Source organism: Cricetulus griseus, chromosome 2 (assembly GCF_003668045.3).
Source record: "Cricetulus griseus strain 17A/GY chromosome 2, alternate assembly CriGri-PICRH-1.0, whole genome shotgun sequence".
NCBI lineage: Eukaryota > Metazoa > Chordata > Mammalia > Rodentia > Cricetidae > Cricetulus > Cricetulus griseus.
Genome location: NC_048595.1, coordinates 173,037,518 through 173,054,765, shown reverse-complemented (window position 1 = coordinate 173,054,765; position 17,248 = coordinate 173,037,518). Strand labels below are relative to the sequence as shown.

The window sequence follows — 17,248 nt, the reverse complement described above, 5'->3', positions numbered from 1 at the left end:
GAAAGAATAACACAGCTTGACACTACAGCTTTCATTTATAATACTCTTGAGTTGTGTTTACATCTTGAGAGAGTTCATGCAGCTCAGCAACAAAGCAAAACTTTTTTAATGCACCACAGGTCACCAAGTAGCTGCAGACACCAAGCCAAAAGCCACAGAACAAAATGGAAAGGGGTGGAATCTGAAGCATGGGATTTGGATCTGATCAGCTTAAACTCAAAAGATCTCACTAGGAATGCTCTCCGGTTGATCCATCTCAACCTAATGCACAGCCCAACTACCCTCAAACCTTCCAGCAAATGGTAGAAAGTGGATGCAAGGGGTAACAGAGCAGAACCAATGGTTAAGGATGAGTGACTCCAGCATAGTGACACTAACACATGTTGTAGCCTATGTTTCCACCAAGGGCTCTGGACCTTTCAGTCATTGCTAACATTATGAAAGGGACCTGGACATCATGCCCACAAAAATGAGAAATAGACCCTTTCCCAAGCTTCCACTGAGGTAGGTTTGCCATTCCTTTACCCTTGAAGCTCCATGGTGGTCAAAGTGTGGTATGCACTGGATTATACCTGGTACCCACCTCCAGAGTTTATGCAAGAAAGTATCTTCTGTGGGCCACAGCCTAAATGCTGGGATCCTCCCTCATCTCCTTGAGTCTTTCCAATGTGCAGTCAGAACCATTCATGTGTTGCTAGAAGTTGGCAGCCAAGTGAGAGATGGGACTACAGTGATGCAGTAAGGCTTAGCATCTTAAAGCCTCATTGGGGACACCAGGGAACTTTGCCCAAATACAAACTATGGTTCAGTGGGTAGAGTCAGGATTCCAGTGTCTGCATCTCTAGGAGTGATATCTTGTTGACACTTTCTAGAATAGATTATACCCTCCAACATCTGGCACCATCTGGACAGGGTCCATAGAAACAAAATCTATAAACACCACAGTTTACACCATTTTGGGTCACAGTCCAATCCTTTTTTTTTTTTCCCAGTGATATTGCTAAAAGTGAATTCGTTGTATGGATAACCTGAAGCCACCATGTTGCACAGTAATAACCATGAAAATCAAAGAGTATTTGGTGCCCTTTTATTAAAGGGCACCAAAGAGGTATGGAATTTTGTTTTTTAGTTTTGCTGACAGAGTTCTGATATATGTTTAGACAGTAACCAAAAGCTCTCTAATTGGACTTAAGACCCAGTTAACAAGAGGGAAATCATTCCTGGTACAAGGAACCTAGCTAACCATTCAAGGCTAGTGAAATTATGGTATTGAAAGAGAATCTACAACCTCTAATTTACTAAACCAGCATAATCCCTAATAATAATCTATAAACATTCTTTCTTTATGCCCACAGACAAATGTACTTTTTCAGCCTTTCATCAAGGAAACTTCTCATTGCAACAGACAGAGACCACTAAAGAAAACCACACAATCAAAATGCAGAGTTGTGGAGCCCAGTTCTAGTGGATACATGTACAAAACATTCCCACACCTAAGGCTCAGGGGTCATTGAGGAAATGGAGCAGAAAAGATTTTTAAGAACCAGAGGATCAGAAAGTTTGCTGTGAGAATGTGTCTCCTAGTAACATCCATGTGACTGCCAATATGCATACCAATATGACTGCCCAAACATGAGCTGAATGGGGATGACACCAATGAACACAACAAATTGAACTGGGAAAAGCCCATGAAGCCTCAACCCTACACAAAGGACTATAGGCAACTCTACACAAAGGACTATAGAGCAGGAGAGGTGGTCCACCTCAGAGAAAATTGGTATTAGTTGTCCAGTGATAAATGGTCAGCTCTGAAAACATACACACAAGTAACATTATGCAAACTAAGCAAGTTATATTAAGGAGTATGACGTATGAGTGTGTGTGTGTGTGTGTGTGTGTGTGTTTAATATCAGTGGAAAGGGGGCCATGAATGTGAAGAAGAGTCGGGAGAGGTATATGGGAGCATTGGAAGGGAGGAAAGGGAAGACAGAAATGTAATTATATTATATTATAATCTCAAAAATAAAAATAATTAAACACACCAAAAAAAAAAAGATTTTGGTATTCTTCAATTGCCAACAGTACAAAAACAAGCCATGAACTAGTTGCCAATCTCGGGTGTATCCCAAACCCCTTAACTAGGTTCTACATGCAAAGAAAGCTCCAGCTGTCACCCCCTCACCAGCATCTTCTGGATCAGCCACAAAGGCTTACAGGTTGAGTCCCCTGCTATTCCCAGAGAACTAAGGAAGCTTCCTTCCAGATGGGACAAACAGATCATCCCACAGTTTCAGAGAAGAGGACAGATACAAACAAATGTACAGGCTAAGAATGTGTGTGTGTCTTCTACTTCAGGAAAACACCAAATGGTGTATGACGCCAGTGCAGCAGGAGGGCCTGGAGGGCCCGGGGGCGGGGGCAGGATTAGGAGGCCGCGGAGGCAGTGGTCTCAGGGGGCCAAGGTGGTGATTGTGGTCGAGGATATGGTGGCCGTGGGGCTCTTGGAGGCAAAGCCAAAGACAAGGAGTGGATCCCTGTCACCTAGCTGGGCCGTCTGGTTAAGGACATGAAGATCAAGTCCCTGGAGATCTACCTGTTCTCCCTGCCCATTAAGGAATCCGAGATTGATTTCTGCCTGGGCGCATCCCTAAATGATGAGGTTCTAAAGATCATGCCAGTACAGAAGCAGACTTGGGCTGGCCAGCGGACCAGGTTCAAGGCTTTTGTCCTATTGGGGACGACAATGGTCATGTTGGTCTTAGTGTTAAGTGCTCCAAGGAAGTAGCCACTGCCATCAGAGGGGCCATCATCCTGGCCAAGCTTTCCATTGTCCCTGTGTGGAGAGGCTACTGGAGGAACAAGATTAGCAAGCCCCACACTGTTGTAAAGTGGCAGGCCAGTGTGGCTCTGTGTTGGTGCATATCATCCCTGCCCCCAGAGGCACTGACATCATCTCTGCTCCCGTGCCCAAGAAGCTACTGATGATGGCTGATATTGATGACCGCTACACATCAGCCAGGGGCTGCACTGCCACCCTGGGCAACTTTGCCAAGGCCATCTTTGATGCCATCTCCAAGACCTACAGCTACCTAACCCCAGACCTCTGGAAAAAGACTGTGTTCACCAAGTCTCCTTATCAGGAATTCACTGACCATCTTGTGAAAGCCCACACCAGAGTCTCTGTTCAGAGAACTCAGGCTGCAGCTGTGGCCACCACATAAGGGTTTTTGTACAAGAAAAATAAAGTGAATTAAGTCTGTTAAAAAGAAGAAGAAGAAGAAGAATGTGTGTGTTCCTGGTCCCTGAACTCAAATGGATACAGTGAGATGACCTATTAGGCCCAAACTTCTGACACTGTGAAATGACATCATCTACAAAGTTTGTGCTTTAGACCTGTACAATGTAGTTTAGGAAAAGAAAAAAAAAAAGAGGAAGAGAGAACAAAAAACAAACAAAAACCTTCTGTTTTAAGCAAATTCATGACCTTGTTGAGCCAAATTTAAGCTGTCCCTGTTTGAAAGTGGCCTGCAGGCTGCAGGTTGGACACACCTGAGTCTAGCTTGGGTTTCACCAAAACAGACAAGGTAACAATGTACTGATTTGCCCCGGATGCTGCTATCCACCTGTCAGTCACATGGCCCAGAATTAGCTTTCCCATTTTTGTAATTTTTAGAAACAAGAAGCTTATAGTGTATGCTAACGTCTAACAGGACAGAGGGGAAAAACCAAAGCCATGTTTGATCATCGCCATATGTGGATTTTCCTGTATCTGCTTCCAGCTGCAAGAGTTGCTTTATTTGTTGTTTTTCTGAAAATATACATTTTGGCTACAAGAAACTTTAAGATATTAGTCCTAGAAATATGACATTACTCAGATGTGTACCAAAAAAAATTAAAATGTCTTTTCCCGAAGATAAATGAAAATCTGTAAATCCCAGCAGAACAGAAGTTTGCCTGCTCCCTTCAAATGTATTTTACATGGGAAGAATGAAGCTTGGCACACTGTAAGCACCCCACAGACATGTGCTGACTAAATGAAAAGTGCTAAGACTTTAAAATTAGCAAACAGATTCATGGGAAAGGGGGCTAACTTGGCAGAAGAGGACTTGCAGATGTTATAGCTGTTCGCTTTTTCATCCCCCAAAATAAAAGCGAGAAAGTGGAACAGAATGAGAGCTTTGTTCTCAGCCCCACAACACAGCCCTAACAATGCAGCAGTCCCTCTCATTCATAAGGGCATCCTGGTCCAGCTGAGCAGGAAGCAGAAGATCTAGGAAAGCCGAATGTGGATGAGGAAACAGTGAAATGAAAACCTTCTCCCTAGAAAACACAGCAGCTAGAATAAAGAGGGTGCGTCACCCCAACTTCATTTAGAAAAGATGAAGTGATGCAAACTGCAGGAAGCCAGGGAGCAACCGTTTCAGTGACAATCAGTAGTAAGTAGATCGGATCTCCAAGGACACAGCGACAGCGGTGAAAGCATAGCCATGAGGCTGGCTAGTTCGATTGTGAACTGAGGAGGCGTGAAAAGCGATACAGAATCTCAGTTTGGCCATCATTCTCACCTCACCCTTGCCTCCCCTCTTCTGACACCTCTTCCTGTGAGAAGGAAAGAGACTCTCAGAACTACCTCCCTTCCCTTCAAACCATTGTCTGCATCAAAGTATGGGCAGGAGCCCATGTGTCATTTTCAGGAGTAATTTAGCATAGCAAGTGGGAGAAGCAGACCGTAACCACCAGGCAAGAACACACAGGCAAGAACAGAGAAGCAGGTCTGGTTGGGAAGCACTGAAGACAATAGTATCACTTAACTGGGGCAACTAAATCTCCTTCCTACAGCAGCCTTCTTCCTATTGGGTCTGGCGCAGCACACCTGTAATTCCAGAACTTGGAAGGCAGGGGTGTGAAGATGGAGAGTTCAATGTCAGCCTGAGATAAATACAGTAGGACCTCCTTTAAAAGATTAAATAAGACAAAGTGTTTTCTCATTTCTCTGCTTTTAGAAATTTAAACCTTTTTATACTATGTATACATGTAGCGAGTGCTCGTGTTACAACATATGTGTGGCTGTCAGAAAACAACTTGCAGGAGTTGGTTCTCTCATACTATGTGGGTCCCAATAAATGAACTCAGGTCAAAAGGGTGCACAGCCGTCATATTCACCTACTGAGACATCTCACCAGCCCCTTGCTCAGCTTTTAAAGGACACAGGACCCATACATGAGTAACGGAAATCCTAAAATGCTTAACACTTTAAGTTTTGTCTTTTCCTCTTCACACTAACAGACATTCACTTGGTCATTTAACAAATGTATGTGGATTGGGCACTCATTTCCAAATCTGGAGCTAACCTGTGAGGTCAAGGCCACATGAGTGAGTGAGAGAACAGATGATGCACAGTCGAGGAGTGTTGACAGTCTGGAGCTAGAGGGAGACTGTCTTCCCTGGATGGGATTCAAACCCTGATGTACTCTCTCTCCATTTTGCTCTTTACTGGTTCCCACTTCCTCCCTTCTGACGGCTCACAGACAGACAGTTGTGGAAGCATGCTTCCTGAAAGGGAGACCTGTGTCCTGAATGCAACACAGTCATTCAAAGAGGTGTCCTGCGTCCCACTCCTCCAGCTATGCAGGCCATAGGATGGAGGCAGCAGAAGGAAGAAACAGAAAAAGGGAAAAAACAAAAACAAAACCAGACTGAGGATCTCAAGTCTTATTTCTGCAATGACCACCATCCATGGCCCTGGAAAAAAGCAGCAAACTTCTCTGGTCCTCCTAAATGGAATCAGCATCCAATTTAAGCTGGCTATGATGTCCACCACTCTGCTGTGATAGGTAGAGAATCTTCCGTGGTCAGGAAGGAGGCCTCAACATGTAAAGATGCTCAGTGTCATCCCACACCACATTTCTGGGTTACTCTACACTTGGAAAAGCATCTAGAAACATGGCATGCTGAGAAAACACCGCTGGCATGTCTGGTCTAGGTTTATGCTCAAAAAATCTCTACTGGGCTCTCCTGGAAGCCATAAATACCAAATAAAATCCCACTGCCAAATGTTGTTGGTCAGGAGTATCCTGAGGACACCCCAGAACAACACAGCTCTTATCATTGCTCTTACTTCTCCTCTAGAACTTGATAATTAAGCCCCAATTAATTAAAACACCAAACATTTTGGCCACAGGAAATCAAGAATTAATAAAAATATTATATATTTGAAACTAGACGGTGGTGGTGGTGACACACGCCTTTAATCCCAGCACTCGGGAGGCAGAGGCAGGAGGATCTCTGTGAGTTTGAGACCAGTCTGGTCTACAAAACTACACAGAGAAACCCTGTCATAAAAAAAAAAAATACTTTGGGCTGGAGAGATGGCTCAGCAGTTAAGAGCACTGCCTGCTCTTCCAAAGGTCCTGAGTTCAATTCCCAGCAACCACATGGCGGCTCACAACCATCAGTTATGAGACCTGGTGTCCTCTTCTGGTGTGCAGATATACATGGAAGCAGAATGTTGTGTACATAATAAATAAATAAGATCTAAAAAAAATACTTTATATTTTTTAAATCTCAATTTAAAAATTCACAGAAGTCACTGTGTATCCACTGTGCAACTTCTGCAAGCCACCGCCAGGCTACACTTGAGGTACAGGGGTGATGGGGAGTGATGTTGACTCAGCTCTTCCTGGCAGCATCTTGAACTTCTCAAAGTACATCACACATGCTAACTCATTTGCAATGCTCACAGCCAACTCTAAACATCATTAATGTGATCCTTAGATTCCTCCAAAGCAGAAAATGAAAGCCTGGATCTTAAGAAGCCAGTTCAAGGTCAAAAAAACCGAAGGAATAGAGCTGAGATTCAGAGAGGAGCAAAGCGTATGTGACTGTGTGCTCTGACATTACTAAAGCCCTCAATGGGAAATCGGCAACCTGCCAGGACATTGCTCCCCTCAGAAGCATCCTCAGCCAAAAGCCCAGGATTGTCAATCCCTGGTTGTTAGCCTAATTAAGTGGCCCTCTTGCTCTACAAGTCCTAAGTAAACACATCTGCAGAAATATCACATCAACCTCCACATTCCCACAGGGTTTGGTGGCATAGTTGCACTATCTTGAGTGAAACTGGAAGTTCCTGCATCCTATGTCATTTTTCCCATGGGAACATGAGCCACCTTGAGCTAGAGCACTCCCCAGTGAGAAGGCAATGACAGGGTGAGAGTGTGGGGAGCGAGGCATCTGTGTCACTTCTCTTCTGTGTGGAGACTCAGGGACTAAGACCAAAACCACAGGTGTTTTTCTCAACTGTGTTCACTAATACAGTCTGTGGTGAAGAGCCACCTTGAATAACAAGGTCAAGTCTGCACTTGCCTGAGTCATCATTCCTAGCTGCTCTCATCCCCATCATTAGTACTGTGTGAACCACACAGCTTTGGATCCCATCATAGCCACTACTACACACTGGCTCCCCTTACAAAGGCTTTTGTCCAAAATCAAGCCCTTAGACTATTTGTATCTTATTCTTTTATGTGTGAATATCCTCTAGAAGGATTCTAAGTTTTTAATAGATATGTAAATCTTTTGACCAAAGAATCAAAAGAGTTCATGTTTGTTAGGCATAGACTCACCCAATAAAACTGGATTGTTTATCTACGTATAAATATTTTAACACTCCATTTTACTGATGTAAAACACGATAAAAGGAAGATAAGCAAAACTTCTAACTACGTGGTTGGAAAGGGGAAAATCAACTTGGGGGTGGGGGCTCAGGGAGGGTGATAATGGTAGTTCCAGAAGAGTAATGCCATAATGGCTTTCTGTGCCTGTTTTATATGCTTGCCCTGGCTGTCATGAATCCTTGCTTCAGATAAATCATACCCAGGCTCTGCTATCTTAACTACTGGTAAGAGAATGTCCTATGCTGATTATAATGCTGGGCAAATGTTAGTTTTAGACTCATTAAGCTGTCACTGGCACTCATGCAAACAGTATTTAAACTTCAGGTACTTGGCAGTATGCATGCATGTTGGCAGCAGAGATTCTAGAGACATGAACCCAGGATTGAGATAAGGAAGGAAAGCTCTACATGCATGAGCCCTTCTGTATATATTATGATCATTTAAATTCAAATGTTTGAAACAGACCTCAAAGGCAATGACTCCAAAGGATGAGCAAGGTCACTGTGGGTCTCAGCATTCTCCTGAACTGTCTGAAACATCCAAACATCTGAGTTTCCTTTTTCTACCCCTGGATCTAGAACATTCTCCAGTCCAGTAGGTTTTTCTGAGATAACGAAAGACTTCAGGGCTTAACAGTCAGACAAACCGGAGTTCAAATCCTGGTGATTGTGTGTATGAGAGCTTGGGCATGGCACCTTCAATCTTTCTGATCATTTTGCTCCCACTCCACAAAACTGAGATAATAGAAATGTTCCAGGTGGCTCTATGCATCAGAGACAATGTAAACTAAGTTCCCAGAATCGTGCCAACTCTAAAGTAAGTCTTCATACTATTGTTATTTAATATCTGGCATCAAGTGCTGAAAACCAGACAAGAGCTGCTTAGGAAAGTATCCAGGGGAAAAAAAAAACAAAACGATTCTAACCCAGCTCCTCTCTAAATTTCACAGTGACAAAGCAGGGTTTCCTCACCCCTCTGTTTGTTTTACATACATTCAGATCCACGCCAACAATGACCTTTTGAGGAAAAAAAAAAAAAAAAGAATCCCTTCAGCAAGTTCTGAATCCTTTCATATGCTAAAAAACGTTCACTACACGTCTGGGAGATAGTATTTTCCCAGCTCGGAAGCCATTTTCCGACAGGTGCCACAGTGCTGATAGCTTGAGAGAACCCCCAGAAGAATGGTCTTTCCCCATGGGGTGGTGGTGGCTCCCCTTTTAGGATAATGTGCTGAAAGCTCCTTGCTCAACCACAGAGGCCTCCCTGCCTCTGAGGATCTAGCAAAAGGGTTTACACCATGTCTGGGGTCTGAAGACCCTGGTTTTCATGTGATGTTCCACAGACTCCAACACACATCTCATTAATACACAGTTGAGGGGGTCTCAGGAGGGTCTGGTAGTCTACCCAATCCCCAGGAAATGTCATAAGAGTTGGTGAGCAATACTTGAAAGAGAAAAGGACTTCAGGGCCATACCAGGGTCTCACAGCATTCTGTCATTCTTGAACTTCAAGAACCAATTAGGCAATTATCAACTAACTTTAAGTACAAAACTATCTGGCTACAGTGGCACACACACACACACACACACACCAGGAAGGCTGGAAAAGGATGATAGTATGAATTTGAAGCCAGAGGCTAACCTGAGCTACAGAGTGAGAGACCCTGTCTCAAACACTGAAACAAAATAAAAATAATACAAGGCTAACAGAATATGCCCAGAACTCTTGACTTCCATAAAGAAATCAGCAAATTTATAAACTGTACTAGCCGGGCATAGTACTTGGGGAGGGGAGGGTTTCACCTCAATCCCAGTAGGATTTTGAGTTCGAGACTAGACTAGACTTTATAAATGAGTCCCTGTCTCAAGAAACTAAAACAACAACAATGCTATTAGCGTACTTGGAGACTGATGTCACTTTCTCAAGCTAAAAGAGCCCTTCCCATCATACAAATTAAAATTCTTTACTTTTTCTTGTTAGAGCTGTAGATCCAGCAGGCTGCTTCACTGAGTAACTGGTTAGTGAGAACACATGTGCCAAGACACACTGTTAATGCCTCTGAATGAGATAGGGTAAGCAAAATGCCACACTACTTTAAGAAATCTGGAAAAGTTGGCTAAAAAGAGCGTAACAAATAGAATAATCAGGCACTGATGGTTTCTGAAAGCCTGACATGCGTTCTGTAACTGTCACTGATTTATGTGACGTCTGACCTTTAAGGGACTGAACAAATGAGCAAACCATTTCAGGAACACGGTCCATGTTAAATTAGAAGCTTTATATGGCAGTGATAGGAAAACAACATGTCCTAGGAAATATTGTGGCCACATGGATGAAACACAGGACTGGAACCAGGCAAGCAACCCTGCAGCCAGTACTACCAAGTCGTTTCACCAGCTGGATGACCTCGCTCATCCAGCACACCTCCTAGAGTCTCTGCCTGCCGACTGAACATGTCCCTCACACGTAGACTACAGCTCAACCCTCCTAACCATTTCACACAGGAGCCGTAGCCCCTTCTGGAACTCACATAAGTGAAACAGCTGACACCCATCATCCTCATTGTCAATAGATAATCTAAAAGCACAGTACAACTGATGGTTCGTACTTTCATATAAGCCAACTGACCTGCCCATGGAAGCACTTCACACCTGAGCCCTGTGAGTGAGGCAGAGCATTTCCTGCATAAAAAGCACTGGAATTTGCTGGTTGGCCACAGGATAGGTGAGACAAACTCTTCTTTGAGTTCATTTCTGGGATTTGTCTTATCTTATACCACCCAAGTTGTTCCTCAGGCTGGTACAAGTGCGTTAACCCAGTTCCTTGTATAGATAGGGTCTTTAAAATAAAATCAGACAAACAATAAACATTTAGGGATATGTGCCCCCTCCATCCTGAGAGACTGGAACGGAAGTCAAGAATTCGATGATGCAAAAACCAAGTCACTTGTTACTTCCAAAAGGCTTCAAACAGAGAACCTTGGTCCTCTCCTTTGGGGACGGGAGCCACCTGTTCTTGTTCCCTGATTGCACAGGGAATCACCTAGGAAGCACTTCAAAACCACGTTTCTTGGCCCTGTGTGTGATTCATTTTAACAAGCACCCACGTGGCTGCCAACAACCCCCCCCCCGCCGGGCTGTAGAACATGTTTTCTTAAAGATCATTGCTTTTCTTGAATCTCAAACAATCTTGACGTTTGTTTTCACTCAAAGCAACCATCCCGTCTACCCACAATTCTCTCCGCCACTACTTTGCCCACAGAGACCGTGACAGTTGTACACTCTGTCCCAACACAAGGTCAAAAGCAAGCCAAGTGCCAAGTGTTTCCTTGTTGCCGGCTGTATTTTCAAAACAAAACGCAAATGAGAAGGAAGCCATTCCTCTCCATTAAGTTTACATCCACAATCCAATCCATTCTCATCAACTCGCAAACTTTTTCATTTCATCCTCTGCCACCCAAGTTTTTCGCGGAACAGTACATGTTCTCAGATCTTCCGGCACACACTGGTAGCAAACTCAGTTGCTCGGCTTTGCTCGTGGCTCACGAACACAGTTGTTGGCACTGAGGAGCGCAGCACCCAATACCACCCCCACCCGGCCACAGACACAGCCCGGGCTCCACCAGGGCGACTCCAAAACCCTGCTTCACAGCGGCTTCTGTCCCTCCAGAGACTCCGCAGGGCCCAGCTTTACCTGAAGCACGTGGTGAGCTCGCCCGAAGACTTCAGACACGGGTATTTGGTCGTGGCGATCTTGTTTTCCGAGCACACTTCTCTATGAGGGAAAAAGTTGGAGAGGAAACTCTGTTGAAGGTCAGAGCGAGAGTGGAGAGCTGTATGCGCTGCGCTCTGCCTCCAGACGCACTGGCTGCTACTTGTCCCGGGCGGACTCGGTGGCAGAAAAGAACCAGGAGAGCTTCCCAGAACCGGGCGACCCTGGTCCCAAGTGACTAGAAAAGCCAAAGAAGTCGACACCGGAGCGCGACGGGAAAGCCGGGCGGAGGGCATCCAAGCGTCCCGACCCACAGCTGGGAGCAGAGCGCAGAGGCGGTTCCGTAAGAGATGAAAGTCACCTGGGCCAGCTAAACGCCCTGCTAGTGGCCCAGAGAACAGGGACCTCTGGGTCTGCCACCTGGGACAATCTACACCCCGCCAGCCAGCCCTGAGCGCACCCAGCGCGTCCTCCGCAGGGGCAGGTGGCCCTTACCTGTCGCGGTCCTCTGGCTCCTCTCTGTAGGTCCACGTGTGTCCCAGTGCCAGGAGTAGCAGCAGCGGCCCCAGGCTCTTGCCCAGCTGCCCCTTGGCTGCTCCTCCCCGGCACGGAGGAGGCGGCGGCACCATCGGGGAAGCTCGCGGCTTCTTCTCGGCTCCTGAGCTCTCTCCCTGCGCTGTGCCCAAAGGCTCCGCGACTGCGGCCGCCTTCCCTCTCGCCAGCAGGGGGTGCCGGAGAGCTGGGGCGTTTGCACCACCTGAGGGCCGTACTCAAACTTGGGGCGAGAAGGGGAGAATCAAGCTGTCACAGGGGTGCCTGCCTTGTGCGGCCAGCAGGAGGATGCTGGAGTCCTAGGAGTCTCTTCTGGACGTTCAGGCTTGAGTCACAAACTGGCTGAAATTGGCTTCAGGCTGCACCCTCCTCTCTTCCCTCTTCCTCTACTGGGAGAAACGCGCGCGGAGTTGCGGCAACCAGGCGCTCCTTTGCATTTTTTGCTCCAAGGTCTCAGCCTGGGAGGAGGAGTTGTTGGCTGTCACCAGGGCGAGAGGAGGAGAAGAGCGGGGTTAATAGCTTCCTTCCTGTTGTCAGTTAACTTCCATAGCGAAGGGTCAAGCCAGTGTTTGCCTTTCGCCCGTGAGGGCCTTCTTACATGCTTTTCTTCTATCCCGGGTTTTCTCTTATAACATGAAAGAGTGGGCAGAGGCTACAGGGGGTCTCCTATATCGCCCTTTCAAACGTGAAATAGCCCAATCAAGAAAGTGTAGTCAGTTTTCATCCATCCCACTCCTTTTGGAGGAAATTCTGTCATTTCATTCGTCCACATCCCTTGCTGTGATTTTCTTGGAAAGTGCAGTTCAGGACCAGTGAGGTCTCAGCTGAGGGGTCCAAGACGTTTTGAACATCCTGTCTCTAGTACCCAGTAGGGGTCTTGACTAGATTCGTTTTCTCGGCCAATTAAGGAACGAAATGGCAGGAAGGATGTCTGGGGCAGGCAGCAATGGTTGTTAAAACTGAAGAAGCACTCACGCTCCCACAGAGGGGCGACTCCCAAGTGCAGATCCTCAGAACCGCTCCAAGCGTCAGGGGTGAGGAGGGGAAGTGTGTGTGTGAGGGGGGTCCTGGTCTTCCTCTCATGATTTCCAACTGGCAAACTTAAAAGGGGGAGGTGTGGTTGACAGGTAAGCCTGTCTTCACGAAAACTGAGAGATAACCAAGTCAGCCAGAACAGGGATCCCTATACATGTGGGGGTGGGGGTGTCTTGATTCTAGGTGATGAAGAAGCAGGGAGTTTGCCATCTGGTTGTTTACCTATGCCTGCCAAGATATTTGTCTGCTTTCCTAACCTTTGCAGGACCCAGCGTCAGAGCTGGAAATACCTTGGGGGAAATCACTGAAGACACCTGGGTCCATGTGTCTCCTTGATCAGGGAGATCACCTGGCACTGCATAGAAGATGAGCAAATCCCTGGTGTCACCTGCTAGTTCATGGTGCCCTGTTCACCACAACCCCATCAGTTCTTGTCAAAGAAAGATCCAGAAAGTTGTGACCCAAAAAATAAGTCAGAAAAACAAGAAGTTAAATGTGGAATCACTAACATTGATCAGTTCTGGAGCTCAGGCCTGAGAAGGTAGCTCATTCACAAGCTACAGGTATGCCCTGTACTGGCTAGATAAATAGGTATTGCGAGTTACATAATAGCCTGCTCTGCTGAGAAATGTCGCACATAGCACCTATACAACGCCATTTTTATAGCAGTGGCATTCTTATTCCTCTGTTGAATATTTTGCATTCCTCAGAGGTCTTCTATGGCCATGATTTTATTTGACCTTCACAATACAACCCTACACATTATGCTGGTTATATTAGCCAGGTAGGCTTTTTTCCCCTATAAAACATTCCTAGAAATGAAGAGCATGAAGCACCCTGAACAGTAAAATTCAGCGGTGCTACTCCCTCGCTGACACAAGTGTATTTCCAGGTGGTCTTCGGGGGACTCTCACATCCTTTGGAACTTGAGGGTGACTTCCGTGGATTCAAACTCAGGTGATGGTTTGTAGGTGGGTGGTCCCAGCTAGCATTCTAAAACCATGTTTTCTTGTCTTTAGACTGGGGAGTGGCGGGAGTACATCTCCACAGGTATTAAGATGAAGTGAATTGTGCAAAACATCTCTTGAGAGTTCTCTGGGCATCATCTTAGCACAAATTATTCATTGCACAGACAGATTTTTAGTTTTCAGGGGTTTTTTTGCTTTCTAGATATATAGGAGCCTATTTGCAGCAGTTATCTGAGTTCTTCAGGTGAGACCTTGATAAGCGCATGAAAAATGGACTTCAACTGTGCCGTAGAGGTATTGGATGCCATCTTGGAAGGAAGAGGACCAAGATGCAGATGAGGGTTTACAGTTTTATTTTCTTACCAGTGCCTCTGTTTTGATAACTTGTTTTGTTTTCTTTCCCATCTTTATTCATTTTAGATTTCTACTGTTTCATCGTGGATGCCATTCTATAAGCATTAGACCATGATGCAGGAGATTACTCATCTGCTGTATTCAATAGCACTTACTAAGCCATGTGTGTAGGCAAGTCACTTTTCAAGGAAGGTAATGAATGATGGAACGACAAAGAAACCAGACATGGTGGTGCACACCTGTAATCCCTGCACAGGGGCAGATGGATGGAGAGTTTGAGGGCAGCCTGGGTTATACAGTAGTACCAGGATAGCCTGAGCTGCAGAGTGAAATCCTGTCTCAAATCTAGAAACCAAGGATTTAGAAAAAATTTAAGGCCATGTCCTGGGAAAAGATTTTCAAACTACCATCCGGGTTCTGGACAAGATAGGAGAGCCTGCTGATATCCAGTCCTTGTTGGCATCCTCGTGTTTTTCCTAACTTAAAAAGCCAAAGCCTTTGGATTTCTCACTGGGATCTCTCATCACCTTGACACTGGAGTTTTACCAAACTGGCTGAATAGTTCTTTCAGATCATCATCATCCACTTCCTCCTCAAAGTTTTTGATATAAACATTGGTGAATTTCTCGGCCTTGTTCTTGAGCTCTGCTTCCCCCTGTTTTCAAGACTTGAATCTGCCCACAAACACTTTGCAGTCATTGAGGAGCACGCCATCCATCTTCTCGATGGCAGCCTCCTGGGTCTTGAAGTGGACAAAGCCATAACCCTGAGAGCCATTCTCATCACACACCACCTTACCGGACAGGATGTTTCCAAAGGCTGAAAAAGTATCATAAAGTGCCTTGTTGTCGATAGATTTGTCCACGTTCTGGATGAAGACATTCCTTCCACCAGACTTTCCCAAAGAGGGATCCCTCTGAGACCACATGATCGGGACTGGCTTTCCCTTAACCACATCAATGTTCATCGTGTCCAAGTCTCTGTCGGGGTCAGCTGGATGCTGGAAGTTGATGTAGGCAGTAACCCAGAGATCCGCAGGTGATCATATCACGGTAGACCCGGAATGACAGCGCAGGCCACGCCGGAATGAATTTTCATAAATTACAGCTTCGGTGAAGTCCTAGTGCAGCGTTCATCTCCCCACCGCACACCCACCCTCCAGGCCCACCACTAGGACTTCTTACAGGACCCACAGCAGGACAAACAGGGCTCCAAGGAGCCATGGCGCCTGCAGCAGTGCACCGGTGCCACCAGAGAAGCTGGGAGAGGCCGAAGCAGGCTCTATGGTGCCTGCTTGCAATGGAACCGCAAAAACCCCAAGATAAAAGGCTTTCAAAAACAATAAGGCCCTCTCCTGGAGTTTGTACTCTCTGGCTTTCCTAGCTTGGAGCTTAAAAATAGAAAAGTAAAATAGGGAATCCCTTTGCGAAGGGGGCAAATTTTTTCAAGAGGCAGACAGATGCTGCACTCACTATGGCCTGAGGGGACCCACTTTCTCGAGAGATATTGGCCCTTGCTCTTGTATCAGACTGGATCAATCTGGTTTCGAACAGTTCCAATCGGTTCAGACCGGTTCAATCTGGTTCAGACCTGTTCAATCCGGTTTTGACCTGCTCCAACTGGCTCAGACAGGTTCAAGCCTGTTTTAATTGGTTCAATCAGGTTCAGACGCGTTCAATCCAGTTTTGACTGGTTCAATCCGGTTTTGAGCAGTTCAAACGGGTTCAATTTGGTTTTGACCAATTAAAACTGGTTCAGACCAGTTAATTGCAGTTAAAACTGGTTCAGACCAGTTAAATCCGGGTTTTGACCAGTTAAAACTGGTTCAGACCAGATAAATCCGGTTTTGACCTGTTCAAACGGGTTCATACCGGTTCAATCCGGTTTTGACCGGTTCAGACCAGTTCTGACTGGTTCCAACCGGTTAGACTGGTTCAATCCGGCTTTGAGCAGTTCAAACGGGTTCAATTTGGTTTTGACCAGTTAAAACTGGTTCAGACCAGTTAAATGCAGTTAAAACTGGTTCAGACCAGTTAAATCCGGGTTTTGACCAGTTAAAACTGGTTCAGACCAGATAAATCCGGTTTTGACCTGTTCAAACGGGTTCATAACGGTTCAATCCGGTTTTGACTGGTCAGACCAGTTCAGACTGGTTCAATGTGGTTTTGACCAGTTCAAACCGGCTCAGACCCGTTCAATCACTTGGACATTTTGTATTCCTGCACTTGAGTCTCAGGATCCCTTGGAAACAATCTGACAGTTTCTTATTGCTGACTATGTGCCCTTCAGTCCCCCAAAGGAGGACAGCACTGTCTTCTGAATACCCATATGCCTAGGGGCAATCTGTGAATGGAAACCCAGGTAACATCCAGGCCCCTGGGTATCTATGCAGAGAAGACAGGGACTATAGAATGTTAGGAGAGCTGCACAGATTTTGGACAGCCCACATAGGGAGAGGGGGGGTTGGAAATAGTTGCAAACAATGAGGTAAGAATCTAAGTGTCCTTTGGGGACACTGTAGCCATGCCTGCGAGGGCATAGTCAGGGTGACATGGGAAAGGTTTAATAGTGAGGGTGCTCACATGGCTGGTCCCTTTTTCTGTTTCGTCTTCAGCTTGCTGTACTTACTGCAGTCCTGCTGGCTGGCTAGGTCTCTCTGTAGGTAAGGCTTTTCCCTAATAAATTCCCTTGTATTTAAAAAAAAATCTAGAAACCAAAACAGTAGTAACAACAAAGAAAAAGCCAAAGGTGAAAGCAGAACCATGTCGGCTGTGTGCACTTGTGTGAGCCACCACCTCTTTGGCCCATCCACTAAGCATCTGTGGGGATAAGTGTCCTGAGAAGATGCCAGCCAAGCAAACAGTCCATATTGGCCTAGGAAAGAATGTCATGGTATGTGGCCAGAACACTTCTGTAAGAGAAGAGCTGTAGCTGAGACTTTTTAAACCCTCCTTTTTG

General features: G+C 45.8%; 1 protein-coding gene and 2 pseudogenes across 2 annotated transcripts in view; 1 reads left to right on the top strand and 2 right to left on the bottom strand.

Annotated features, from left to right (window-relative positions):
• The window catches only part of Ccbe1 (collagen and calcium binding EGF domains 1), a 222,269-nt gene extending 210,113 nt beyond the window's left edge, over positions 1-12,156 (bottom strand). For both annotated transcript variants that reach the window (XM_027402710.2, XM_035440101.1), the window contains exons 1-2: positions 11,877-12,156; positions 11,364-11,444 (exon numbers count right to left, since the gene is read on the bottom strand). In XM_027402710.2, the coding sequence (XP_027258511.1) occupies positions 11,364-11,444; positions 11,877-12,010 (215 nt within the window). In that variant the 5' untranslated portion in view covers positions 12,011-12,156. The remainder of the gene's footprint in view (positions 1-11,363; positions 11,445-11,876) is intronic.
• Positions 2,367-3,229, top strand: LOC107979853 (annotated as a pseudogene).
• Positions 12,157-12,552: 396 nt separating the features above from the next.
• On the bottom strand, positions 12,553-16,977 carry LOC113834340 (annotated as a pseudogene).
• Positions 16,978-17,248: the final 271 nt, after the last annotated feature.